This window comes from Scophthalmus maximus, chromosome 20, assembly GCF_022379125.1.
Source record: "Scophthalmus maximus strain ysfricsl-2021 chromosome 20, ASM2237912v1, whole genome shotgun sequence".
Classification (NCBI taxonomy): Eukaryota; Metazoa; Chordata; class Actinopteri; order Pleuronectiformes; family Scophthalmidae; genus Scophthalmus; species Scophthalmus maximus.
The window spans coordinates 14,160,639-14,187,134 of NC_061534.1; the positions used below are offsets into that span (position 1 = coordinate 14,160,639).

A 26,496-nucleotide genomic window follows, 5' to 3' on the forward strand; every position below is an offset into this window, starting at 1 on the left:
CTCCGCTTTTGCACATAATCACACCTTTGTCCTCTTCTCCTAAAAAAACGAGGGGAAATTGGGATGACAAATCCCTCTTCTCAGCCGGGCTTTGCTGGAGGGATTTTCTCATTGATGTGGGGCTGGTGCTTTCATGCTGTGGTCGGGGAAGTCAGTGCTCGCACACTTCTTTCTCTTGGTGGCAAGCGATGAGCTTGAATGCTCGCCCGCGGTTCCGGATATGAACAGTGTGCATGTGTTGCTAAACAAACATAAATACTCGCGTTCCGCCATCTTTTCTGGAGAGCAGACAAGAAGCAAACAACATGACAGTCGCTGGAGTATTGCGATAAACGGCCTCGTGCGCCAGTAATTATGACGAGCTCCGAAGGCTCTATTTTAAAAGATTTAAGCACATGGAGCAAGTGCATTCACGGTGTGTCCAAAATGCATTATAGATTGCGAAACCCCAGGCGTATGTTTTGAAAAGGGTTGTACGTGGTCTCTTAATAAATCATGGGTGTGTTTTGGGCATAACGTGCAGTAAAACGATCATTGCACCTCGGTGGATTGCTATTATAATGGCAGATTTAGTAGGTGGTAAGTGAGAATGCCTCTCTGCAGAGGAAACGGATTCGCAAAGTGAAAGCGCATGAGCAGACCTTCGGCGTGTGTGTGTGTGCGTGTGTGTGTGTGTATGTGTACGAAAGTCGTGCACCCGCCTGTGTAGGCGCATTTCCCTGTCTTGACGGTGAGCCATTGACTTCAGACCAGGTTTGTGTTGGTCAATGGCTGCTGCCTCACAGCAGCAACGCACCTCATTTTTTAGACCAACCCACCACAAGCTCAATTGCTATTCAAACAGTGTTGGCTCTGCATGGGGAAACCGCGCCAGTCTGAAACTAGCAAAGACAGTTGCATCACGCCTGGCGCTGAATTCGCACCGGGCGTACGATCGGGCCCATGGTGTTTGTGTTATCCCTGAAAGGAGAGATGTTTCATTACCTGGGGGACTTCAGCCAGGGATGTCTTGGCAGTAGTTTATTTATTTATTTATTTTTCTTCCCCTCATTGCTCGCTTGCTACATAGACTGCTGTTGAGTCGCTCGGGGATCTCAGCGGCACCAGCGGGAGCCCGACAGGCCAGGAATCAGCTGTTGATGGATGGCTATGTCTGTCGGAGAGGATGGAAGGGTCACGGGAGTTCACAGCAGTGATGGAGACACTTCCCCGCTCGGCCCCCGTGACTTCTTTAATTAACCTCTTTGGGAGGACCGGACTCTTCCTTTAGAGATGATCGCAGCCTGGAATGTCCCTTCATCAGCACTTACCTCACCTCTGTGTGTCCAGTAGTGTCCCGCTGTGTCTTCCCCTGCATCCTACATCTCCCAGTCAATGCAGCGAATGACTCAGACAACAGACGTGAGAGTGAGAAAGACCGCCGGCTCCTTGTTTCCACCCCGAGTCTCTGTTTCCTGCTCTCCCCTCATCCCTCTAATTCTCCGTGCGATCATTTGTTTTATTTCTCGGCGCGGCCACTTCATCGATCGCGCAGAGAGACAATTGCAGTTTAATGGCGAATTAAGCAAGGCCCCCTCTTTTGCAGAGTTCCTTTGTACCTTTTCCTCTTTTCATCGCTCATTTCCCCCCTTACCGTAGACCTTGTGGCCTCATTATATACAAACACACAAGAAGCACAGACAGAAATAGAAATTCATACAATTTTTTTCCACATTAGATTTCTCAGGGACAAAGAGGCCTCAGTATAGCCTCTCCTTGGGGGAAGCGAACCCTTCTGAGTGAAGCCCCAGAACAAGCCGATCAAACGCCTCTCCCCTGGCTACGCGCCTTTCTTCCTATCTCTCTATTTTGGCTGCCAGCTTTCATGTTAGGGAACTGTGGCTTAAGTGGCTCTATTGGAGTTCTCTGATGGGCTCTCGAACGAAGCCCGAGTGAGCTTGGGAAATAAATTGGCTTGTGCCGAGGATGGTGACTCCCGTGGCGCCCCCTGCTGCTCGCTGTCCGATTTTGTATGATGGAGGAGGGCGGGGACAGGCAAAGCGGGGCACACAGGGCTGGCAGGGAAGGGAGGTCAAGAAAAAAATAAAAATAAAAACAGAATGGAATTAGTCACCAGGCCACTCCAGTGCAGCCCTGGGTAAATTACATTTCATTTCAGTCGATGAGGGTTTCATCTGTTAAATGTACACTCTACATTTCACGTATTCACAATAGGAGGAGATGATGAGACATGAGATAGAGATGTATGGACCCACAGCGCCCCCGTGTGGACACCCGGCACCAAACCACTTCTTTTCTCTTTTTTTCCAATCCAGACCTTGGATGAACTGCCTTTTTTACTTATGACCAATGTTTTACTAACCTTTTTACCTATGCCTAGTTTTATACCATTCTCCTGTTTCAAATATGCAAATGAAATGCAAAGCAGGTCGTATCAGTCTGGTTTGCATCATATAATCCAGTTCTGAATTATTCATATTTTCTAGAAGATTCCTGTTTGTCTTCATCTTCTTAATTCACATGCAGGTCTGCAGAGCCCCTCGGATTGTGCAGCTTATCTGACAAGACAAGTGGCTTTGCTCACCGGTTGAGTGCACCCATACGTATGTTCGTGTGCAGGTCATCGTTCCATACACGAGGATCCACGAGTCAGAGAAGCCTGGTCTCTGTCACTGAAACAGGAGAACACAGAGCTCTGGTTGTTTGCTTGCACCTGCACAGTTTGATCTTGTCTCAGTGTAATCTGCGCTTTGAAATGTTAATTATTACATGCTGACAATTCCTCTTGACGTGACAGGCTGACCACTTTGCAACATGTGTTCTATAAATGTTACTGTGTAAACTGTGTCATTTAAATCTTACCACGTTGGCTTAGTGACTGCACTGACTGAAGAGCTTATAACGGTTTAGAAGCTGTATTAAGGGGTTTGTGTAGACTGTTGATTGTAATGTTGCTTTCATATGATTAATACAGTGTGTGTGGACCTTTTGCATTGTGTTATCATGTTAAATTAAAGCCCCCCTCAAATAAAAATCAAATCTTAACTTTATCCCCTCATTGACATATATTAATCATGCTTGCCAAAATTTAAGACAAGGAAACTTACATTATGTTACACACTGATGAATCAGACAGTTACCAAGCTCCAGTAATATTCTAACAGATTTAGGAGGGTTACACTAGTACATGAAAATTCTTCCATGTTTTATACCGCTGACACCAACTGGAGAAAAAGTTTCATTTTCTGCTATGGAAATTTGCATCATTTCCAAATCATGTTTCTGAGCAATTCCCATGAGTTTATGGAAATCCATCAAGGTAATCAAAAACTAAAAATATGATTTTTGACCCGTAAACCTGCAGGCTCAGGATCCTCAGGATCCCAAACACACACATGTCCTTTACTTCAATGTAGCCACAACGTGTCCCTGGTGGTTTGACTGATTCGATTACAATATGTTCTTAGTGGGTCTTGTACAGTACAGGTGTAAGTGCACCCATCCATGTTCATTTACACCTGTACTGTCAAGTTGTCAAGCTCTATCCAATTGCAATCCAATTAAAAAACGGGCGAGAACGGCTGTAATAGCCTGCTTGCATTTTATGGTTGTAACCTTAATAGAACTTATTGTTTGGGAGCGAGCGGCGTGCATGTTCTGGGACTCGGCTTCCTGGTCCATCACTGCATGTTATCCTAATAAACCTTGTCACACTTACACACAATAAAATACATTCTGAAGCAAATCATATCACTGGTGCAGGCAGTGTAATGTTAAAACCATATACACTGAAATGGTCTCTCCATCTGGCGACCCCTGGGGCCTTCTTGGGACCCGCATTTTGAGAACCACTGATACCAGGAGTTCAAATAAAAGAGAACATGTTCTTATGAAGGCTAAGTATAGCTTTGAGATTCATCACACCTCTACAGTGTATAGGTAGGTCAAGCTCCACCACCTCTGAAGAACAAGCTTATAAAACAGAGGTATTACCCTTTCTTCTGATTCACACAGTTTTATAATGCAATCTCACACACACACACACACACACACACACACACACACACACACACACACACACACAAACACACACACACGAGGGTGAAGGAAGTTGTGTTAAAACATCAAAGCCGATCATGACCCCGGCCGGGAGGCGGGGCAGCGGAGGTGAGCAGGGCGATTTCTCATTGGTCCCCGGCGCGTCAGGAAGACGGAGCGAGCCAATAGAACGGCGCGGGGATTTACCGCCGTCCTCGAGCAGCACCTGTCGAACACGTAAAGAGAACGACTTCCCGGAGTTCTTTTCTCTTCTTTTCTTTTCTTCTTCCCCTCTCTCACACAAAGCAGCCGTTGAACCGGTGCTCTGAAGAAAGAAAAAAAACAAACGACAGCGCACCAATCATCGCGAGGGAGAGCGACTCAGCGGCTTTTATGAATGAACTTTGAGCGCAGCGCACCCCGCCCGTCATCACCCGCAGCCCGGCCCCGGACCGACGGGATGGAGTGGCTCCTCCAGCGATGCCGCAGGGAGGCCGTCTCCCCGGCCGCGTGGCGCGCGGCGCTCCTCGCGTCCTGTGGGGTAAGAGGCTGCAGCTCTCGAGTGCGATCATCTCAACTCGTGAAAACTTTGGAGGAAAGCAGCCTGAAGTAGCCCGTGACAAGAAGAAGGCGTCGAGTGCCCAAATTGTGATTCATTGTGTTTGTCCCCCCCCCCCTCCAGCATCATTTGTGTTGGATGCGTGCGCAATCCATGTCTGGCTGTGATGCAGACAGTGCTGCTGTGCAGGGAAGTAGGACAGATTATAAATTGCTCACTGCATCCGTGCCAAGCCAAGCCAAGGCCTGGCTATAATCATTTTTCTGTGACAGACAGCGCCAAATAATGCGAGGATAAATAGTGAATCCAATCCAATCCAATCCAAACAGGGGCAAATCCTCTCAGAGGGCAAAGGAGATAATTAAATTGAATTATTACCTTCCTCATCCAGAGGTAAAAAAACATGAAGCAACGGCATGTGCTATTGATCCACTTACCAACACAGTCATCGCCCAGGGAGCCAACGTGCTCCCAAAAGTCTGTTTGGTAACTTTGACATGTCATCGTGTTCATCCTCTTCCAGCTCTTGGTCCTGTGCGTGGGCGTGTACCCTGGGTTGTGGTCCATCGGCGTCCGGCTTCATTCAGCCGTCACGGGGAGCTACGTGCCAGGCCACCACTCGGTCCTTCTCCTCAACAGCCCCAACGAGCAGGTGGCCAAGGACATCGGCAGGTACGGCACAGTAGTGAGTGCCCACCACACTCAGGTTAAGCGTCAGAGGCCTATCCGACATCAAATCCTCAATGATCAAGCGCCGTTCGGTTTTCCGATCCAGCTCAAACACGTCAAAGGGGACAGATGGCGACCAAACTGCGGTTTCATTATCAAGTCCCTGGAGGCTACTTAGGTTTTTGTATACACATTGAGCAAACATGATGAAAATGCTGCTTTATGGAGGTACGGGTCGAGCTGCAGGCGAGGTAGTTGTGACTCCCTTGCTGCCTGGAGCTTCACATGCAGAAATGAATGGGATCTTCCAATCTCACAAAAAGAAAAGAAAAGAAGTTAATACATCTCAAACTCCTCCTTTAATCAGAATGCTAATTTGATTCATTTGCTTTGGTACAGTGTGTGACTCCTGGTTTGCAATTTGCAGGAGTCGCAGCGAGTTGAAACAAGTGACTTTTCTTCGCACACAAATATGCAACCTTGTCAAACGCACGACTGGTGGAGCGCCGTGTTTGCACTCTCGTCGCCTTTGTTGGCTTTTTTTTTTAATTCTATTTCCTGCATTTGTTAAATGAGCTCCATCAATTTACCGCACGTCGAGGCGGAAAGTAGCCGCGGGGCAGACGGCAGATGAGTAAGTCACCTCTTCCATGAGCCCCTGGTGTGAGGAGAGCGGAGCTGCAGCAGAAAAGAAAAAGTCCACTGTCTTTATTCAAGGATTTACAGCATTGGAGTAGTTTCCCCAGCAGCACACTTGAAGAGCGACCGTAAAGAAAAAGCTCCGTTTCATGATGAGATTGATAAACGGCTGGTGGCTTGTTGAGTGTTTCATATTTGTTGCTTTTCCACGTCTGGCCCCTCTGTTTTCCATCCACACTCCCTACTGTTCTGTCTTCTTCTCCAGGGCAATCATGGAGCGGCGGCTGGCAGCCAGTGTTACCATTCTCTCCAGGACCTCCACTATGTAAATCATATTCGACCCCCTTGCCTTGACACAGCTGAAACGCAACCACAAAGACTACCTTAGTTACGCTGTCTCTCGCGGGCACACACACACACACACCTACGCGTAAAAAACACACGTTTTCTCTTCTTTGTTTTATCCTCTCTGGTTGCTGGGGAAACCGGGAGGTGAATGGGCTTTTATCAGTTTTTCCCATCACGGTGAAACTGAATGGCAGTGAGCCTTCGAATCGGTCGCGTCTTCATATGCATGGATTAGCTTTGCTGTTAATGCATAACCATACACGGAACAAGGAAGGGAAAACGGGCGGTGACTGAATAGAAAAAGGCACCATTGAACTTAATACCCAAACAGAGCTTTTTTGCCTAACAGTACAGTGACGTCATCTCTCCCCTGCTTCAGCAGCAGAAACAGTCTCACGTCACTTCAGCTTCTCATCATAACAGTTTGATCATCGTCAAACAAAAGTATTCACTCTAATAGTAAACATGATTAATTCCTTTAAATGTTGAAAAGTATTTTGAGTGGTTCTTTCATTGTTTAATTGTTTGGTCATATCATTTTCATCTCCTTATTTTAATTTCACTTTGTAGAATGTCACTTTTACATGTCGCTTAAAGCAAAGTGACTTGCACGTATTCCTTTTCGTATCATATTCAAAACTTTTTCAAAACTATTTATGGCCCTGACGATGTCGCTTGTAATTACCGACTCCGCCTCTTTCACGTGAATGCGCTCGTGACCGCTTCGTAGCACAGGTTATTCATGATGGTCAGTGTTAGGTTAAGTCAAACCAGATAACGAAAACACATCCTGGGTAGGTTGAACTGGCTTCATAGTACAGGCCCCTGGTGTGTAATGATAAGCTTCAGTTAAATCCAGAGCTTATTTTGTTTTACAAAAATACATTTCAACATGTATTTTCACATTTGTCATGCAACATGCTTAAATATGGATTCACAGTCGGTGGTGTGCTGTCTTTCCAAGTCCACAAAAAAACAACAACACCATGTTCAAAGGTAAGAGGCAGTTTTGCACTTGACAATCGTAAAAGCCTCCATTGAGCAGTCTGACAATACGGCAGTAAATCACAGCAGTCATAATAAATGGCTGGGCAAGGTTTGATTGTTGTGTTCGTACATAAAATACAGTTTCCCCCTCAAAGGCCTTCTGCAGAATTTAAAGGCTCGGCAGCATGTACTGTACACGCACTGGTACTTTTATCCCCTAGTAATTTACAGTCCATCATGTACTTGCGTAGCACATGGAACAGTGGTAATGCCTTGTCCCCTCTGCTTCCTTCAGGTACTATTGGAAGGGCGAAGTCCAGGATGCAAGTGAAATTCTGATGGTAAGCTTACAGAGAGAGTTTATTCTGAGAGAGGTCATTCTTGAGCAACATGCACTCAACAGGCCCGTTGCGATAAAGGGCAGAACTGTCGGATGAAATGTCACTGTTGTTGCAGCTGGTGAAAACGAAAACCTCCAGGATCCAGCAAGTCACGGATTACGTGAAGTGAGGTTCTTTTCCTTACGTAATATATGGTTATTTCAGTCCTGTCATTGTAAAACGTACATGAAATGAAAGTGTCAGGCTTATTTAATGCTTTGCACGCTGCTGTTAACATGCACTGAAGGTTGGTTCATTGTGGTTATTTTCAATTTGGGCCTTAATGTGTGCTTCTAATTTAATTTCACTCAAGGGGCTTAAGAAAGACGACCTCCAGTTTTTTGCAGTAGCACTGTTATGGAAAGCAGAAGCTGTAATCAGACTAATACATTGCTGTAGCTTACAAAAGTTTATTTTTGAATGCTTGACCTAATAAAAGACTCACATGCTAAAGCAGATTCTTTCATAAGAAAAAAGGGTAATTGATTATTGGATTTTCTTACTGAGCTGCATAGTAAAGTTCTCTGGCAGTATTTATAGATCCACAATTTGTAATGTCAGGTGCAAGATCTTACATGTTCTACATGACAATTACTAGTAAGAATTAGTCCGAGTTTCTTTATATATCTAAGTATATAGATATAAACTTTATATCTTACTACAATATATGCAGGTTATATATTTGAGCCTGACCGATCGGCAGATATGAGTCTTTCAAAGACACATCGGAATTAGCATTTATGTTAAAAACTTTTATGTTGCAGAATAGAAAATGCAGAAAAGATGTGATGAAGATTTGTGTTATTTATAATAGAGCTTATGGTTGAACTGTAAAATATCAAGCCTCAAAAAAAATTTCCTTTGTCATAAGGGTTTGATAAGGACATCGAAGGGACCATTGCCAAGGTATATATATATATATATATATATATATATATATTGATGTATATCGACTAATATCAGAAATTTAGTACACTCTAATATCAATGTCGTCCCCAAAGAAATCCATATCGGTCGAGGACCTTTTCCCTCTTTTTGGTTTAGGACTCGGAGGCCTCACTGTGAACCAACTGCAGGTGATTAAGAGCTTATTAAGTACAGAAGACTGGGGGCGAAAGGCGCAGTTTGAAAAAGACTGGAACCAGCACAGATTGTGTTATACAGATTACTGTTAATCTACATGAACAAATAGTTTGTTTTATGTGACGCGGTAGTGTCTGTGTGGGCCCGATCTCCAAGGTCTGTGCATCCCTATGCAAACCCAGAAGTCCTCAGCTTCCCCGTGGAGGGCGGCAGTCTGTCGTACATGAAGTGGATGGATGAAGCCATTCCAGACGACTGACGCATCGCCACATTCAAATCCACTCAGCGCCGACATGCAGCCGGGCGACGGGGAACCGAGCCGCGTGCGCACGCTGTTGTTTCTAGAAGGCTTTGGGTCACTCCGGCGGAGCAGTGCGCCCGGGCAGAAGTTCAATACGTGACATTTACATTATCTCGCTGCTCTTGTATCTTTTCCCAGCGAAAATCCCACGATGCACTGTGGAGATTTGATTTCAGCCCTTTGAAGAGCTTTGTGGCACAGCCACGGAAAACACTCGTGTCTGATTGGATGCCGGCTGTCAGTTTGGGAAACATCTCCCGTCGGCGCCTGTGGAAACTGACGTGGATTAAACTGACCAGCAAAATAACTTTCAAAAATGGATGACAACTTGTGAAATGCATTCTACGCTTCCACCTCGTACATTATTGCTTTTTGTATGGATGCCCCTTCTTAAACAGAAAGCACTGACACTACTACATGTATACTGATAACTATAGTACCTGGGTAATTGGTTTATCATAGTCATGCATTTCTTCCTACCGAACATAACTTTGCCTATACATGAATATCACCCTCAAGTGTTATGAATTGGAAAGTCATAAGATTTTTTTTTTTTTTTAAGAAGCTCTCAAAAGCGCTGAATCCTGACAAAAAGAAACCTGCTCAGCAACAATCGAAAGAGCAGGATGTCGACACGTGCCCGCCTGTCCAATACCTGATTGATGTATCAGGCTGCAGAAGAGGAACACAGACGTACGTGTTGTGCTCGTGCTGTGTTAATATTTCCTCTTTTCTGCGCGAAGGTTGCAGGTAACGATGCAGGTAATGATGCACAAAATAGCAATAGGCCCACTGCTGAATTTCAGTCCTGCTCTGCTCCAGGTTATCTCAACGTGTACCAATGGAACACTTTGTGTGTAGCCTTGAACAAAGCTACGCCGAACTGCTGAGGGAGGATCAACAGACGAATAAGTCTGACAGTATTTGGCGTTGTTGTGAATCTTGTTTCAAGACCTGTGCTTCCCCTCGCCTCCCCCTGTCTCTCACATGTATCGCTAATGGCCAAATCAAAGTGTTTGCACACAAAAGAACTGCTGCTGATTAGAGCGTGTCTCCGTTGGATTACACATCCTTGATCTCCCCAGGAGTAGTCTTGCCAAATAAAAAAGCCGAGTTATTCATGTTTCCTTGTACAAATGAATTGGACAAATGGCACATGACCGCGGATGGAGCACATTCGTTTCCCAGCGCGATTATTATCACGATGTGCCTCCTCTTGAATGTTCTGATCATTTTCAAAAAGAGCTGCTAATGTTGTTGAAGACAAGGAATCTGCTCGGTAGGCCATGTTGTGTCGGTGCACACGGAGAACTTGTCAGCACGCTTACCTCATGAAACAAAAATACGCTGGGAGCACGAGTCTGCCGAAAGGGTTTCCGGCATGAGGCCCGAACAAAGAAACTGCAGACATGGTTTAGTCGGCTGTTTTGTCTGTGGAGCCAAAGTAATCCTCCTCATCATGTCCAGAGATCAGGCCGTTTCGGTGGCTGTGGGAGTGTGGTCGGCTGTAACCTCGCTGCAAATGTAGCCATTCATACTTCGGTGCCAAAATTGCTGTGTATGCACCGTGTTTGTGCATTCATACAGTGCCTGTGTGTGGAGTTGTGGCATATACTATAGACTGACTGCCTACATTCAACACAGATGACTCTGTGCCCTGTAGTTTGAGTAAATGATCACTAGGTGGTGGTGTTTCAATATCAATGACCAAACATCATTTTTAATTTTGACAAAAACATCAAAAGAAATTTGATTTGTGTCTCGGCAATGTTTCAACAAAACAAAATAAAAAAGTTCAACCTTGATCAATGAGATGGCCGGAGAATAAATTCCATTCCAGTGTATGTTATGTCTTTCTTATATATTATTGCCTTGTCTCTAAATAAGAATACAGAATCTCTGTATTTTCTTGAAAGACCCTCTGTACAGTATATTTTGTCAAAGCTAGTTGTGGTGATCATACTATATATTTCTACATTAATATTATCCAATAGACATATTGCCGCCCCCCCTATATTTCATTAAATTCTCCTTGGGTTGCAGAGGTAAGAACAAGATAATTAAGAGATAGCCTGCTCCCACTGAGCAATTCAATAAACTGAGGATAAACACACGTGCGTGCATGCACATACGCGCACGCGTTGACCTAGTGAGGCAAGAATGGTAAGCCAGCATAGAGGGTTTTTTTTTTTTATCGAAAGTTTGGCTGTGAATGGCACTGCACTTTTTAATTAGCTTCGTATAAGCTATGGAGGCTCATGGACCCTTTCTATATTTTAAGCTGCAGAAATAAAATAGTGTGCACAACTCACACTCAACTAACAAACTGCAATCCCATGTCCACATTCCCAACAATGGAACTAATTATTAAATTATCGAAATGATCAGGCACACCACCTCTCCTGTGTTGTTTTCCCAGTTAACGTTGCATTGCCTTGTTGTCCCGCCACAGTGCTCCAAACCCGGGTGTGGGTCAAGTGGGGCAGCGGGGATGTCAAAGCATTTCAAAAGACAGCTGGAAGTGCAAAAATTCAAACAAAAAAAGTGCTGTAGAGAGACACGGCATCAAGTCCTGCCGAACCTACAAAGAGATACTTGTATGTAGCCTTTATCATTTTGGGCAACAGTCTGTTTAGCTGTGGTGTCTGAGAAGTCATCGATAAGGTTTCTCTTTCTGGAACTGATCTGTTGTCCCATTTTTTTCACCTGAAGACCTTCAAGGATTCCAAACCCTGCGATCACAGTACACAACAAGGTGCGCCGCATGGCAGATTTTATCCGAAACTCGATGAACAAATCAACAGAAAATCAAAGTGTGTTTTTTTTTCTTGGTTATATGGTTTTATGGTTGTACACATTCATTTTCCGGATGTGTGCAAAATGTGACAATGACACCATTGCCTTGTACCAAGTGCATTCACTAAACTTGTGTTCATAACAAATGCCAGGAGACAAGATAAGTCTTTCGCACCTTTAGCATCCATTTTTAATGTTCAGTGAGTTTTTTGTGAACTCCTGCTATTTTGATCTCCAAAGACTCTGTGTGTGGACTTTTGTTTATTAATGCTTTGATTTACCCCTCTGTGTCTCTGTCTCTGTCTTAAGTCTAGTTACCTTTCGTTATCCCTGTGTACCTCTGCCCGCTTGCACGCTTCCCTTTCTGCCCTACACTGCACTGTGTTCTGGATCTGTTCACCTGTTTTGCGCCCGTCTTGTTCCCTAGGGTTTGTTTTTGTTTCTTTGGCCCCGTATTTTTTGCCCTGTTGCTACCGGAGTTTTTTTTTCTTCTTTTGCCTGCTAAAGACTGTAAGTGTGCCCTTTTTTAATTAACCTCATTCATTCCACTATCTGCATGACAGTACAGAGTAACCCCCAAAGAAACTATCACGATTGAATAGTTTACTCTTGCCAGTATGAACACACAGGTAAATGCAATGCAAGCACAAACGGGATTGTGGCTGAGATTTTTGCAGTTTCAGTGACCATCGGTGTTAACGTGCAAAACTGTTGCAGAGTCAAAAGGGGCTACATTAGGAGGGAATGCGTTGGTAGTATGAGGAATATGTTATGGCAGCAGAGAGTTTAAGACTCCAGAAGTCTGCTCATCCCTGGAGAGGTGCAACATGATTATACAGCACCACAGATCGGCTTCCAACACAAACCCAAAAAATAGACTTTTTGAAAATTTTGAATGCATATTAGAGTTATATATCTTTCCTGCTGTCTTAAAGTTTTGCGTTCAAGAAAAAATCCTAAGTGTATTAGATAGTGTGCCCTTATAGTAGACCGAGATGAAATTCTAAAATAGACAGAGAAAGAGCTTTTGTATTTAACACAGCACAGCGCATACAGTAGCATGGATGCACTTGTCACAAAGGCAGCCTTGTTTACTGCCCTCTTTAATCCACCCTACCATGGATGAAGAGGTGCTTGGCACTCACCGGCTGAAGCGCCTGCTGCCTCTTTCCCCACACTGCTCACAAGTATTCTTTTTAAAAATAAATATATTCTTATGGACAAATGTGTGAGAAAGTGACTGAGCGAATTAATGGCCAAAAAAATGAATTACTCCGTGAAATATTCAGTCCGAAAAGTGTCGTTTGAGTGTCTTTTCATGGCAATCAGGAAATCTTTGGTGAAATCCATGGAAACAGTGCCTCTTTTAAAAAGGCACCCAAGCGTGCATAATGCCATGCGTCAGCAGCCATGCATATATTATGGTGTTCTGGAAAACACAGTGCAATCCTTGAATTATAAACTGTCAATTGAATGCACACACACACACGCACACACGCACACACACACGCCAGACCCAGTGTCAACTAATGGCCACGGGGTTTTAATCAGCTGAAAGAGGAGACGCCCGTTCGTCTTGCAAGGAGTCAAGGACGACGTTGTTAATAATCTCTCTCTGACCAAGTACGGACCGTGATTCATTTCCAATGAAAGTAGAGTGCTGAGGCGCATCTTAACACGCGCACGATGAGCACGAGAGTCGAACCTGCGTCTGCGACATCCGCATACAGGCCAGGATGCACACCCACTGGTCGGACTACGGGTCAGTCTGTGAAGCCACAGAAAACAGTCGGAACTATGAGTGTTAAATCACGTTACCCGTGGACACCATGTGGATTCCTCAGCTGCTTAGGCTCTGAACTGGCTTCTGCATTGCAAGGTTACACGGAGGGGAGGGAAGAGTAATGTCTCAGGGCCTGTGCGAGCAACTAAAGGTGATTGCTTTCTTGCTCTCCTTCAGCACCTCCTCTTCCCTCCCCCGTGCTCCACCCATCTCCCTGCCTCTGTGTGCCCCATAAATCCCCATCCGCAGCACATGGGCCCCCTTGTAAGACGTTGCGCGTTCACGCTGCGCGGAGAACGAGGACGAGAATGAGAGAAACCGAGAGAGAGCGCGGTCGGAGGCACTTGGCGAGGTGGTCAAGGAAAAACTCGTCCCCTCTCCCGGACCTTGCTCCCGGCTCTGTCGCTCGCTCGCTCCCGTTGCTCGCTCCCTCCCCTGAGCTGCTACGCAGACTCCGTCATCAAAACACACAGTGAGGCACGCTGGCTCCGCTCACTCTCAGCGGCTCGTGGACGCACACACACACGCACACACACACACACACACACACACACACACAGACCAACACAATCTCACACCGGAGCCAGCGTTCAAGATGCATCAGCAAGAAAGAATGTCTTCTGATTCCCTGTCAGGTAAATGCAAAATTAGATGTGCATCTCTGTCAGCCCCTTCCCTTTTCCCCTGCATCATTATCCCATCTTTTCTCCTATTTGTCACCGTTAAATGCCACATTCTTTATTGCCTTGTTTCCCTGGCTACTCTCTCCCATTCTCCATCTCTCCTTATCTCTCACTATCCATCTGTCTATTTCCCCTCCTCTTCTGCACGCCCATGAGTGCATGTGTTGTGCTATAAGGGGTGATAACTGTGCTGATGGTTGTGGTAGAAAAACGGGAGGTGCACATTTTTATCCATATGGCAGCGCTGGAGGGAGTACATTAAGGTGGAGCAGCTCCTGCGACTGCTTCACATCCAAAGCGCAGCTGTGAAAGTACATGTGGACCGTTGCTTTCTTCTGACCCAAATACAACAGAGGAGGCTTGTGCCACTTCAGCTGGGATCGCCTTGTTTTCCTTTTAATCGCGCCGTGTATTAGTATTTTATAGATGAACGTCGCGCCTCGGTAAAGTGTCTTCTCATTGAGCCAGCATGATTAGAAGGGCTTATCGCTATTTGGAAATTTTGCCGATACGTGGACTTTAAAGAAAAAAGTGACGGATCAAATCGAGCACTTTTGTTGTTTTTCCAACAGTGGAAAAGTCTGGTTGCGTTTTGCCGTGCGGGTCACGGTCGTCCTTTGGGGATGAGGACAGTATTGATCCGGGAGCTAGACAGTGCACACTCATTTTTCATTAGTCAAGTAATTAATTTGATTGGCTTCCGCAAACTGTTAACCCAGAGGTTGGGAAAAAAAACAACACATTCATTGCTGCCCTCAAACTGAATGCCAGGTGACACCATGCTGTTGAGGGTGAATGCAGAAATCTGCGGAATTATGATAAAAACGTGCGTCTGTTACCTGCGGCGCAGTAAGACTACACTCAGTGTGCGTCTGTGAAGTGCACATATTGGGGAGCAGCGCGTAAGTAGAGTCTGTGCGTTGTTGGGGCGGGGGGAAAGATTTCAACTCTGAACATTACCGAGCGAAATGTCTCGACTTGCAGACTCCTCCATTCAAAAACACCTATCGCTCTCCGCTCTGTTATTGAAACGGCAAGAGGCTTTTGATTTGCCGCTGAAGCGAAGATGTGTTTATTCCGTACTCGTGGTGTTTGCTGGGTCAAACGGATTCCGTCCCAACACGCCGTGGGTCGAAGGCAGGGAAGCAACTCAGCGGTGATTCCACGCACAAACATGGCAGTTTGGGCAGTGCAGTATTTTCTTATGTCTGTTGTTCCATCACAGGCATTGTGGGGTCCTTTCAATTTCTTTTGCCTGCGTAATGAGTAATACACTCTGTAGCGGGTCTTTGAGACAGACTGACAGTTTGATTCCCCCTTCAGAATGAGGTTTCAGCCTCTCGGCGGTTCGCTCGCCCACCACAACGCTGTCTCCGTCCGACCGTCTGGTGAAAGTTTGCCGCACAAACTCCAGAAAACTTCGTCCGAGGACATTTGTCCCGCATCCGCGTTTCCAACTGTAATGATGCCCGCGATTGGCTCGTCATAGGCGAGGCACGTAGGCTCGTCGTCGTGGATGACGGGGGCACATGGACGTTGACCACCCACATGCATTGGAGCATTTGCTCCTGTGTTTTGTACATTTGGCCAGGGGTTCTCTTCCTCTTCCAAACTGACCACAGTGTAAATCATGCTCATATATTATATGCAATTTCATGTGAGCCTTTTGCAGGTCAGACCACAGGGGCAAGCCACACCAAAGTCACACCAAGATGTAGAGTGGTTTGTCATGGTGATAGGTCAACGACTCTGACTAATGAATTTGAAACCTACAGGGGATACAAGGTGCACAATTTCTGTTTTGTGGTATTGATATATAGAAATGAGCAGTAACAGAAGTATGAGTGGATAGTACGGATGGAAAAACAAGCAGACACTAGTCTACGCCACATATTCACTTGAGGTGAGAAGTTAATTATCTTCACTGTGTTCTAAAAACAGAAACCTTTGGGCTGAGTTCCGCAGTCAGTCTGTGAAAAAAAAAAAAGAAAAAAAGACTCGAGTTTTAAAAATTGCACCGTGGCATTTTGGAGGAAGACAAAACCCAATGTTGTTGTGGCTTCCGCGGTGTTGTTCGTGATTTATCGACACAGCCCTGTTTTGACACCTCGCCTGTCAGCCATCACCAGTTCCATCCGAGCTCGCGGCTGGAATCATTATCAGCACCTCCTTCGGTTCAGCTTGAACGTCACCTCGGCTGCACTTTAATCTGCGGGCAAAGCCCCGGCAGAGCAACACAGCAGCGCAGCTCTGAGGTAACTGTGGTACAGATGCGCAGTTTTTTTTCCCCTCCTAAACTCCTCAGACAGATGGCTTTTATTGTTAGTGCAATCTCAGCATGAACAAGAGAGGCATAATTTACGCTTAAGTGTGTTGTATTGGCCTACAGCAGTGACATGGCAGGTGGCAAGCAGGATTACGTAATGTGTGTGAGCGCAAGAGAGAAATGTGAGGGTTCACAGTAAGAAAAGTGCAATTGCCACCAATAAAATGTAACAGAGTGGAACAACATGCATCCTCAGCCTGGGGGGGGGGGGGGGGGGGGGGGGGCATTGCAAACATTAAAAGCTTTCCATGAAATGATTTTGTCAGATTGGATTATGGGTTAAAATTACAGAGAGACGCAGCTCAAGTGTAGCTGCAACTTGGGCACTATTATCAATAATTGTGCATCAGCAAAAAATTTAACAGAACAATATGCAAGATTGCATAAGAAACTGTACAGCTATGGACCCATTGGATTTCAGAGAGAACACGCCTGCACAAGAAACCTTATATCAAAAATAACCATTTTAATGCTAATAATTCCAAAAAGCCATCCTTCGCCGAAGCTTTTGCACACCATTTCTCTTGTTTACACCTTCATCAATATCTAAAAACATACACACTGATGATCAGAAAAGGGCTGCAACAATCTATTAAACAGCAATTTGTTTCAATTCAGATTCTTTTACTCAGATAACAATTCTAAGAACCTCCAAGAACTGAGGGGTCTGATGAGAAAACTTGATTTTCCAGTATTTCAGAAGTATGAAAAGTGGAAAGTTTAAATGTTGTAGTTTCACATCCCTCTCACACATATCAGTGTGGTAGTAGCGGCGCTGAGGCAGCATGAACTGAGCTTATCTTGGTGCTGTACAGGTGCCAGCAGCCGATTGCCTCAAGGTCCCCGTGGCACCTGAGTCAGAATTTCAAAAAGGGAGAGAAGGGATCATAATCATATACACGCTGGAGCAGTTTTATAGATTTAGAGGGAACGAGTTACCAATTTTCAACCTCATTCCTTCAGGGACCAACAGTTGGTTTTTTTCCCCATGTCACTAAATCAGTCAACATCTGCATTGTTATTATTATTTTGTTCTTTTGTTTCTGTAGAAGCACATAATTAGTTTCTATGACAGCAGCGATTTAAGGTGGAAACAAGCCTGAAACCCACAGCCATAGCAGCCCTAAGCAAGGTGACTCGCTGAGGGACCTGCGAGTCTTGTTTTCATGTTGTTCTGCTTGTCATTATTGTGTGCTGTTGTGTCGTATTTAATGTATTTCTGACTGTCATTGTTGTGGGACGATGTGTGTTAAGCTGATGTACAGTGATGTGGAAAAGAATTTCCCTCCGGGGTCAATAAAGTCTAACTAACCAACTAACTAACTAAATCTCAGCGTTGACTTCAGTTTACACGTTCTGCGTTTCTTTCATGTGAAAATGTGCCGCACTCTTTTTATGCACAGACACTTTTTAAGATCAGATGCTCGAGATATTTTAATGGACCAGGCCCCTGAAATGGCGTCAACCCCTCACGCACACAGGTCTCATTCTCTCTGTGCGCGGCTGTCTTCATTAAAACGTTGTTAAGTAATGTTGCGGCCTCCTTGTTCCTCTTGGGACTCGGCTCAAGGCCATCATCAATCTTGTTTTAATATAAAACCCTTATTTAAAAGAGAAAGTAGGCCTGGGTGCACCGCAGTCTGTCTCCCCTCTCTCTTGGTGTAATGTAACTCAGAAGTTAAGATGACTATTTTATACTTGTTTGTATGTTTTGGTATTTTTGAGTCTGCGATTTTAATCAAAAGGGGATTTTTTTAATACAGCTTGATTAAACCGTTTTCAGACGCGAGGCAGCTATAACACTCGTGATTCAGATAACTCTCCAAGCTATTGAGATAAAAATTGAGTTGCAGCTAAACCTTCCTGTTTATTCAACCCTGGAGTCTTCAGGAGCCGCTGGGTCATACGCCTCAGTGTCCGGCGACACCGAGTGAGAACATCTCCTCCGTGACTGAGGGTCAGACGAGAAAGATGTTCGACCGGCTGCTGCTGGGAGAGTTCATCGCCTGGGTCAGTGTGTACGTTAGCGCAAATATCCTCCATTACAGTCAAGTGTGGCACTGCCGACTCCCACTCACCAGCCGAGAGGGATGAATCAAAATCTACCATCAAGTCGGGGCTTGGAAGTGATTGACTGGAGTTCACGGCCACAGAACTTTCACCTATTGTCCTGCATGAATTCCTTCTTTTGCATTAATATCTTGATATTATCCGTCTTCTCTTTGCGTGTGGTTTATTTATTTCTACTGCCAAGCAGGATTACACGAAGAAGTACTGAACCAATTTGCATTCAACTTGGTGAAGTGATGGGTTATAGGGAAGAACCTGTCAGATCTGGTTAAAAAGGGGCAGATCTATAAATTCTTGTAAATACATTTCCTTTTACATTGCAAGATTTTTGTTAGATTCTCCAAAACTGAAATACCCATCCCGATGTAAGTAGGTCAGACGTATTTGTGGTGTTGAGGTTTACGAGATTGGAATACAATTTGGTGCAGATCCAGTACAGATAATAATCTGAATCTGACAAACATGTGCCCGATTTGTTTGGCCTTGGTTTAACTCCGTTTTGAGGATTCTTTTCACCAAGTGCATGTTATCTGACTCTGTCATCACAGAAACACAGGGACAACATGTGACTTGCAGACAGACTAGTGTTCTTCCAGCATTTAGTTTTCACAGTCAGAATGTTCTTCAGAGAAGTTAATCAGTTGGCTGTTTTCTTTGTTTGCCCATATTATTCTTTCAAACATCTCAATAACAGTCCGTGATGTAATTTAGAAAATGGAGCTCCTCTTTCATCCCAAGGTGCAGCCAGGTGTGTGTGCGTGTGCGTGTGTGTGTGTGTGTGTGTGTGTGACAAGCCTGTCAAACTGACTCAAATCAGGTATGGCAGCTGACACAGTAGGCGGAACCACCTCACCTATCTCCTTTCAGGCAGCACACCCCAAACACGACCACTCGGCCGATATCACAGCGATATTTTCTGATGCGTGCTGCATGCTGAAAAAATGCGTCTCCGGGTAAAACACTGGTTTTCATCATATTGTGCAACCTGATTCCAAAGTATAAATTTAGCCACAGTACCATTTGTCAACAGTCCATCCTTGTTTAACCCCTCCGCTTCCACTCCCACACACAAACTCCTCTTCACCACACATTCCTCTTGACATTTCGTGGCATTCTGAATTTTATTTTGTCTTTTATATCCTTTTTTTTTCTCCTACAATGTCTGTCCAATCTCCCGAAGTCTAACCTCCACAATGTGATCTTATTTGTCTCAGACAACATATGTGGTCCTCCCGCTCTCAGAGAAAGGGCCTTTTTTTTTTTATAGATTGTGCAATCTAATGCCTTTCTGTGCTCATTAGAACCAAAGTGGTGTTTGTGCAGTCACTAATAGATCCCTGTCTAATAGATCACGAATATATGTCATGCGTTTTTAATGTCACGCAGTTAAAATGCAAGCGTATACTGAAGGTCAGAGCATGACATTCTGCTGTCATTGCACCATGGTTTCTCATGGTTTGCCTCAAGCTGTCAGTTGCACTGGGTTGTAACTGCACCGGTGTCTCCAAGACACCTTCTGCAGCTCATGTGCTTCATTTGCTCACAGTAACTCATTCGGTAAGAGCCTGGATACATTCACACGCTGATCTTTGATCCTTTCCACCCTTGACTGAGGGGTGCAACTATGGAGATTGCATTTTAATTGATGACCAGAAGCTGCAAAACAGTTCAAGCTTCATAGTCGGACCCAGGGTGTCAAAAAAGCGGCAGCGGGAGCTACAGAGGCTTCTCCCGTCGTTTACTCCATTGTGCCATTGACAGGCTGACACGGCTCTTCGTGGCCTCGTGCCAGCCGCGTCTTCATGCTCTTTGGATTCATTGAGCCTGTTATTTGACAACCATGGTTCAGTCCGCACGTGTCTAAACGAGTGGTTGTCAGCGGCAATGTGACATCCACCGGAGCCATAAATACTAGATTGCCAAAGTCTTACTTGCGCTCCTCTGCGTTTCGGTTTTACCTGGTTCCGCCCTCAAGGTGTGATCGGGGGCGAGCTTCTCGTGGCATTTCCACAAAGCTCCGGGAGGGGTGTTTAATCACCGTCCCTGCATGTGGGCTAACCTTGTGGCCCTCGCAGCGTGGCTTTGTACGAGCAGAAAACACGATGAGGCTTCTCATCGACAGTGCAAATCCATGCGCTCTAAATCCCTCAAAGCTTCGGAGCATGCCAGTGTAGCCAGCGGCATGTACAGTAGACAGGCAGGATTTATAACTAACTTTGTAAAATGGATGCATCTCTTCCTTAAGTGCTTCTTCAGCAGGTTATGATGAGATAGAGACGACGTGGACTACCACCCTGCTCTCTGAAGGTTTTTGAAACAACTGAAATATTTTATTTGCTTGTATTACATGAAGCAGCAGCTGGTACAGTTTAGTGGGTTACACCGCTGACTTTGGTACAGAAGTTCGAGGGTGCGATTCCAAGTCATCCCAATGTGGGCCCTTAGGCAAGGCCCTTAATGCTACCTGCATCTATAATTGTAAGTCGCTTATGTAACAGAGGCAACCAGCTAAACAAGCATGATTTTTCTGATCATTGATATTAAACGAACAAACAAAAAATGGCAGTACGTTTTTTTAAAGTGCTTTGCATTATCAGTCACCATACGTTTGGTGCTGCAGCAGTGAGAAACACCTTTTCAACATCTTGCGCTTGTGTGGAAGTGGATAAACACACTACAGCATCGCCAGAGGGGCTCTGCTTATGTCTTCAGCTTTTGCTAAACATGATCATGTGCGCAAAATATGTAAAGTAAGCAGTAGTTAAAATGCAGATTGAATCAGAGGGATGTTTTGGTGAGAAAAGGGTCCCTGGGAATGAGCCTTCGATATTTTGGAGGTTTTCTCTGAATCAGACTCCTGCACAAGTTTACTGTAAGTGAGCTTGGGAGGCAAGAACCTACATTATGTGGGAGTAGTAGGTGCAGAAACTGTTATGTGACGGACAAGTCAATATTAACCCTGGATATATTTCATAGAACTTGTCTGATACCCATGAACAAAACCTAAAATATCAAGAAAAGTGGACATCGATTTGCCTTAGATTATGTTCCAACCACAGTCATCTTGGTAAATCTGCCGGGCAGCAGCCTACATACTTCCCCACATCTCCAGTGTTTGTGCTTCGATGTACTGTAACACCTATTCTCTCCTTCACTACATTGTTACTGGAAACAGGAAAGCGGGTATTTCGAACAAAACGTTTGTAAGGCATCTCCTCCGAACTTAAAGTATCGATCTAATACCATTAGGGCCCTTTTTATATTTGTTCTGTCGATACCTGACGGAAGGACTCTGTAGCACCCGGTGAGAAGTGAGGTTTATTGTCATAATGCGGAGCAAAGCTATTGATGCTGGGAGGGGAAAGAAATGCTAATGCTGCGCTGTTATTGATCTCAGTCAACCACTGATGTTTGGAGCACAGGAGGCAGCAGCAGAAGCCGTGTATAAGTATATGCAAATACAACGTGAACATGCTTGTCATCTGAATTAGATTAAGCATCTAGCTACAATCTGATTGGAGCGCTGCTTATCTTTTACACACAGAGTAGAAAATACTCAGCCATGACACCGTCCTCTCATGGACACACAAACAGTCTAATGAATACATTATCTGTTGTCTCTTTTCCTCGCTGCTCATTTGCGCTTCAGCGAAATGTGCTTGATTACATAACTGCCCTTCAATCAACGGTAACACAATACGAAACAGCCCTCAAATGTGTCTACTAATCATACCCTTTTTATTTGGGGAAAAAGGATTTTGTTGCTGCCAGAAAAGAAAAATAATGACCAAACACCCACATCCTAAATATAAGATGCAGCAATATTATTTGCTTTTAGAAATTAAAACTATCCATGGACCAACAACTGCAAAAGTTGAGTTATAAATATTTTAAAACATATATTTTACATGCATATATTAATGTACCTATTCCCTTACTCTGGATTGATACATTTACCCCACATGGTTTACATTAATAAGGAAGGTATTTTATATTGGTGGGAATGTTATAGAATTAGGTGAAGCTTGTAATGTGCAGAGTGAATGGAACAATAAGTCACATGGGGATTAATGGAATGTGTGATACGATTAAAGGGCTGTTTGATTTTTTTTCTATAGGTTTAGATTTAAAAATGGTGTTTGCTGCACTGTGCTGGGTTTCATACTGTGCGCCTCCTGTTCTGGCTTTGTTGGTCTCTTATAGGGTCTTCTCACATGACACTGACAGTGCCGATGTACAAAGCAGCACCACTTGTGTGGAGAGTGGACTCCACAAGGGCCAAAAAGCCTTTAACAACATGGCAAAAGAACTGCTCTTCTTGTGTCAATGAAGAAAGGAAGGTTCATCCTCTCCGGTATAAAACCAAGTACAGTATTCACTAATAAAGCCAATGGTCAATGTACCATTATTGCAAATGTTTGAGGGTTTTATATACAGATGTTATGTGGTTTGCACCAGTGAACTTTTTAATTATCCAAATTCAAAACATGTGCAAATTAAAAACACATAATACTACTAAAATAGCTGCCACGTGTGTGACTGTTCATTCGGATCAAATGCAGGATGAACTGCAAAGGTTCCGCTCCATTTTGTTCCAGTTCTTGGACTTATGTGAAGAGTCTTTTTAAAAAGAAACGTCATCAGAACCATGACTGTAGCTCCTAATATGATGGGGGAAGAACTGCTGATACCTGGTATCACTTAATAATGTAAAATGACACTATTAATGGAAATGGGAATAATATGATATTATAACTACAATAGAAAAGAACTACATAAATTAATATTTGAACTCTAAAGTCAGCCTAATAATATAATGCAAATAAGCACAGGCCTTTTATCAAGTGTATTATTGAGGGAATGTTTTTGCCCTTTTGTCTGACAGTGATCAAACTATGACTTGAAGCTGAAGTGATGTCAGACTTCTGTTGCTGAAGCAGAGGAGAGAAATTGACGTGTGATGCGGTCAATCACAATGAACTATTCATTGATGATCATGCGAAATATTTAACAGTGTGTGGATCTTTTTTTTTCTAATTAAAGATATGGTGTTTAGTTTTCTATTTATTGTCACACAGTCTCCTCATGTTATTCCAGGGATAGAATAAGGCGGTAAAAGCATCAATTCTCTGGGAATTCTGTCAGGAATCAAATAATATTTGTTGAAATACAATGCAACGATATATTCATTAGTCTATGTATTTATTTAGCCTGAGAAACTCTACCTCCGTCTATTAGAAGCTCTGTTTTAACCCTCTGAACCCTAAGCCATTTTTTCCTGTTTTGTCAATTTTGGGCCCACCTTGTGTAATAATGCTGGTCAAACCTCAACCCTGTAATGTACAGTCAAGTTATGTACAGTACATCTTTTTTTTCAGGACAACCTACGCTATCAGAATATGTATGCTTCAGTGATATCACATGAATGTATAAATAGTTATATGACCATAAAGAGAAAAGAAAAAACTAAACGGAAATTGAATCTCACAGACATTCATTATAATGACACACCAGACAACAATGATGAAGACTTTTCAGTGTAAAATCATTTTTTTTTCAACCAGTCGACAACACAGCGTCTGATTGGTACAAGTCTGTAACAAAGCCTCTGATTGGTCAAGTCGATCTCAAATGGACGGCTAGAAGTCCGCTAACAACAACAGGAGCCTTTTTACGTCTCGAAGAACGGGATCAAAATGATCATTGAAGTGCAAAGTCTCCCACATGCAAAGTCTGGAACAGCAACAGCATTCCATCCATTAATATCTACTAATCTTTATTATTTGTTACTTTGCTTGAAACTCTTTTGTCCCTGTCGGGATCCTGTAGAATGATGACTCCGGTTTTCCGGTGATTTCATTGGTCAGTGGTTGGGCCGGAGCCAACTTTATAGGACTGAAATTGGAAAACCCTATCAGAGTCGAGCCTGAGGTTACGTCCGAGGCACAGGCCCCTGCTGCCGTGAACCAGCAGCGTTGAGCAGGTGAGAACATGTAAACGGATATTAATGAGCAGCTACATGTATTACTATCCAGGTGGACATTGGGAAAACAAGATAGGCTAACCAAGTTAAGCTAGCTTGCTAAACTAGCTTCGTGTGGAAAGTTGGTGACTTCGGCTTTTTTTGATCAAGCCGTCATTTGGATGAATGGCCGCCCAGTGCGCATGTCACTACAGGCGTTGTCAGGGGCGACGCATTTCAATCTTCAATAACGTTTTTGTTTTGAGACATAGGAATGTCAAACCATTGTCATTATACAGAATGAAAGTCATTTAGTATTTCACACCTGCCAGTTGAAATACTTTGAAATATGCATATTACATATGCATATCAAAAAGGGCTGCAACTAACGATTATTTTCATAATCTATTAATCTTGTCGATTGTTTCCTCGGTTAATCGATTCGTTTTTTTATCCATAAAATGTCATAAAATGGTGAAAAATGTTGATTGTGTTTCACAAGACTCCAAGATGATGTTTTGTTTTGTCCACACACCAAAGACATTCAGTTCACTGTCACGGAGGAGCAAAGAAACCAGAAAATATTCACATGTTTTTCATAAAAACTACTTGAACCGGTTAATTGATTATCAAAATAGTTGGCGATTAATTTAGAAGTCGATTACTAATCGATTAATAGATTAACTGTTGCAGCTGTAACATTAAAGCACAAAGCTGACAAAATGACTTCACCCCGGTAAATAAGCATTATAGAAAACGATGGGTGGCTTTATTTTGTGAATTATTATTTCCAAGAAGCTGCAATCTGATTGGTGTGGAGGCTTTTTTACTAAACAATGAAATCCGAAACTACTACAAATCTGAAGCAAATACTCACCATACTGCTGACAAAAGGTTTGTGAAAGTGCTAAAGATGATCAAATTATAGAAGGAGACTGAATGGGAATTAAGTTGATCATTCTAATTCCATTTGTTGTGCCACATAGAAACTGAAACTTAATGAACACCTAAAAATGGACAAATTTATAATTTGTAATGGGTATTATTAAAGGCATGTCAAGTAGCCAAACAGTCCGTTAAACCTATTACTGCTAAATCATCTTGGAGTTTGTTTTCTTGCCTCATAGTGCGTAATAGCTCGGGAAACGATTACACTGTGCTGCTGTGCTTATAAGCTTGTTGGCATATTACCTCAGACAGCAGTGCCTAAAGAGTGATTGATTGACAACAGAATACTGTATGCATCAGTCATAAGCCTGATCAATAAATCAGCAAAGCCATGAAAAAAAAAACTAATCCCATCAATTTATATCCTATCAGTCCTTGAGCCTGCCTGTCACCCAGAGTGGACGAGCTGTGAGAAAATATGGTGCACGGATAAACCTGAGTTGTTTTCTTCGTGGCGTTGGTCTTGCCGGTGAGTTGTACGCCTGTAGTTGTGATCCTTGCTTTCTGTTGGAATAGATGCTAAAGACCCCTTTTTAAAAAGATAAATATCTCAAGAGCTCATCTGCTTCACAGATATCACTCCGGTTGCTGTAGTGAAGGAAGAGAAGATTAACCCACTAAGTATTTCAGTCTTCCCAGCCTTTCAGGTTTTTGCCGCTCTTGTCCATCTCAGTCTTGTGATTTTAAAGCGGAACTGTGGAACCAGAATTGCATAATTGAAATCAACACCAGGATTAAAAATCCTGCCTCTCGAGAGGCTCTGCCAAATGGTAAACGCTGCGCTTGACCTCCTCCTGTCCACAGCGTGACGGTAAGCTGATCAGTCAGATGCCGTATGCAGTCGCTGTGTACCTCAGTGTGTGTGTGTGTATGTGTCATTGTGCATTAATTTGACTGTGCACTTAGTCTCTAATGATGCGGTGA

The 26,496-nt window shown here is 43.8% G+C and overlaps 2 protein-coding genes and 1 long non-coding RNA gene across 15 annotated transcripts in view; 2 read left to right on the top strand and 1 right to left on the bottom strand.

Moving 5' to 3' along the window:
- Window positions 1–1,017: 1,017 nt before the first annotated feature.
- LOC118285307 lies at window positions 1,018–4,043 on the bottom strand. Of its 2 annotated transcripts, none has more exons than XR_004785070.2 (3): window positions 3,925–4,043; window positions 2,585–2,672; window positions 1,018–2,054 (listed from the first exon to the last, which is right to left on the bottom strand). It is a non-coding gene; the product is annotated as an uncharacterized LOC118285307 (long non-coding RNA). The 2 variants fall into 2 exon arrangements; XR_004785071.2 differs by having other exon boundaries at window positions 3,994–4,042.
- Window positions 4,044–4,226: 183 nt separating this feature from the next.
- zgc:63972 (protein CutA homolog) lies at window positions 4,227–10,848 on the top strand. 8 transcript variants are annotated; one of them, XM_047329602.1, is made up of 6 exons: window positions 4,227–4,579; window positions 5,121–5,269; window positions 6,171–6,230; window positions 7,536–7,581; window positions 7,697–7,746; window positions 8,835–10,848. In XM_047329602.1, the coding sequence occupies exons 1-6, from the start codon at window positions 4,436–4,438 to the stop codon at window positions 8,941–8,943; spliced, it is 558 nt and encodes a 185-aa protein (XP_047185558.1). In that variant the 5' UTR covers window positions 4,227–4,435; the 3' UTR covers window positions 8,944–10,848. The 8 variants fall into 8 exon arrangements, 7 of the variants coding, with proteins under 7 accessions (XP_047185558.1, XP_047185561.1, XP_047185560.1 ...); XM_047329604.1 differs by having other exon boundaries at window positions 4,229–4,579; window positions 9,143–10,848; XM_035608856.2 differs by having other exon boundaries at window positions 4,230–4,579; window positions 8,860–10,848.
- A 3,352-nt stretch (window positions 10,849–14,200) lies between these two features.
- The window catches only part of dab2ipb (DAB2 interacting protein b), a 143,535-nt gene continuing 131,239 nt past the window's right edge, over window positions 14,201–26,496 (top strand). For 3 of the 5 annotated variants that reach the window (XM_035608488.2, XM_035608494.2, XM_035608489.2), the window contains exon 1: window positions 14,201–14,218. The gene's annotated coding sequence lies outside the window, so the exon portion shown is untranslated. Of the gene's footprint in view, window positions 14,219–24,526; window positions 24,646–25,944; window positions 26,042–26,496 lie in introns of those variants that run through there. The other 2 variants (XM_035608491.2, XM_035608492.2) reach the window with 2 other exon arrangements.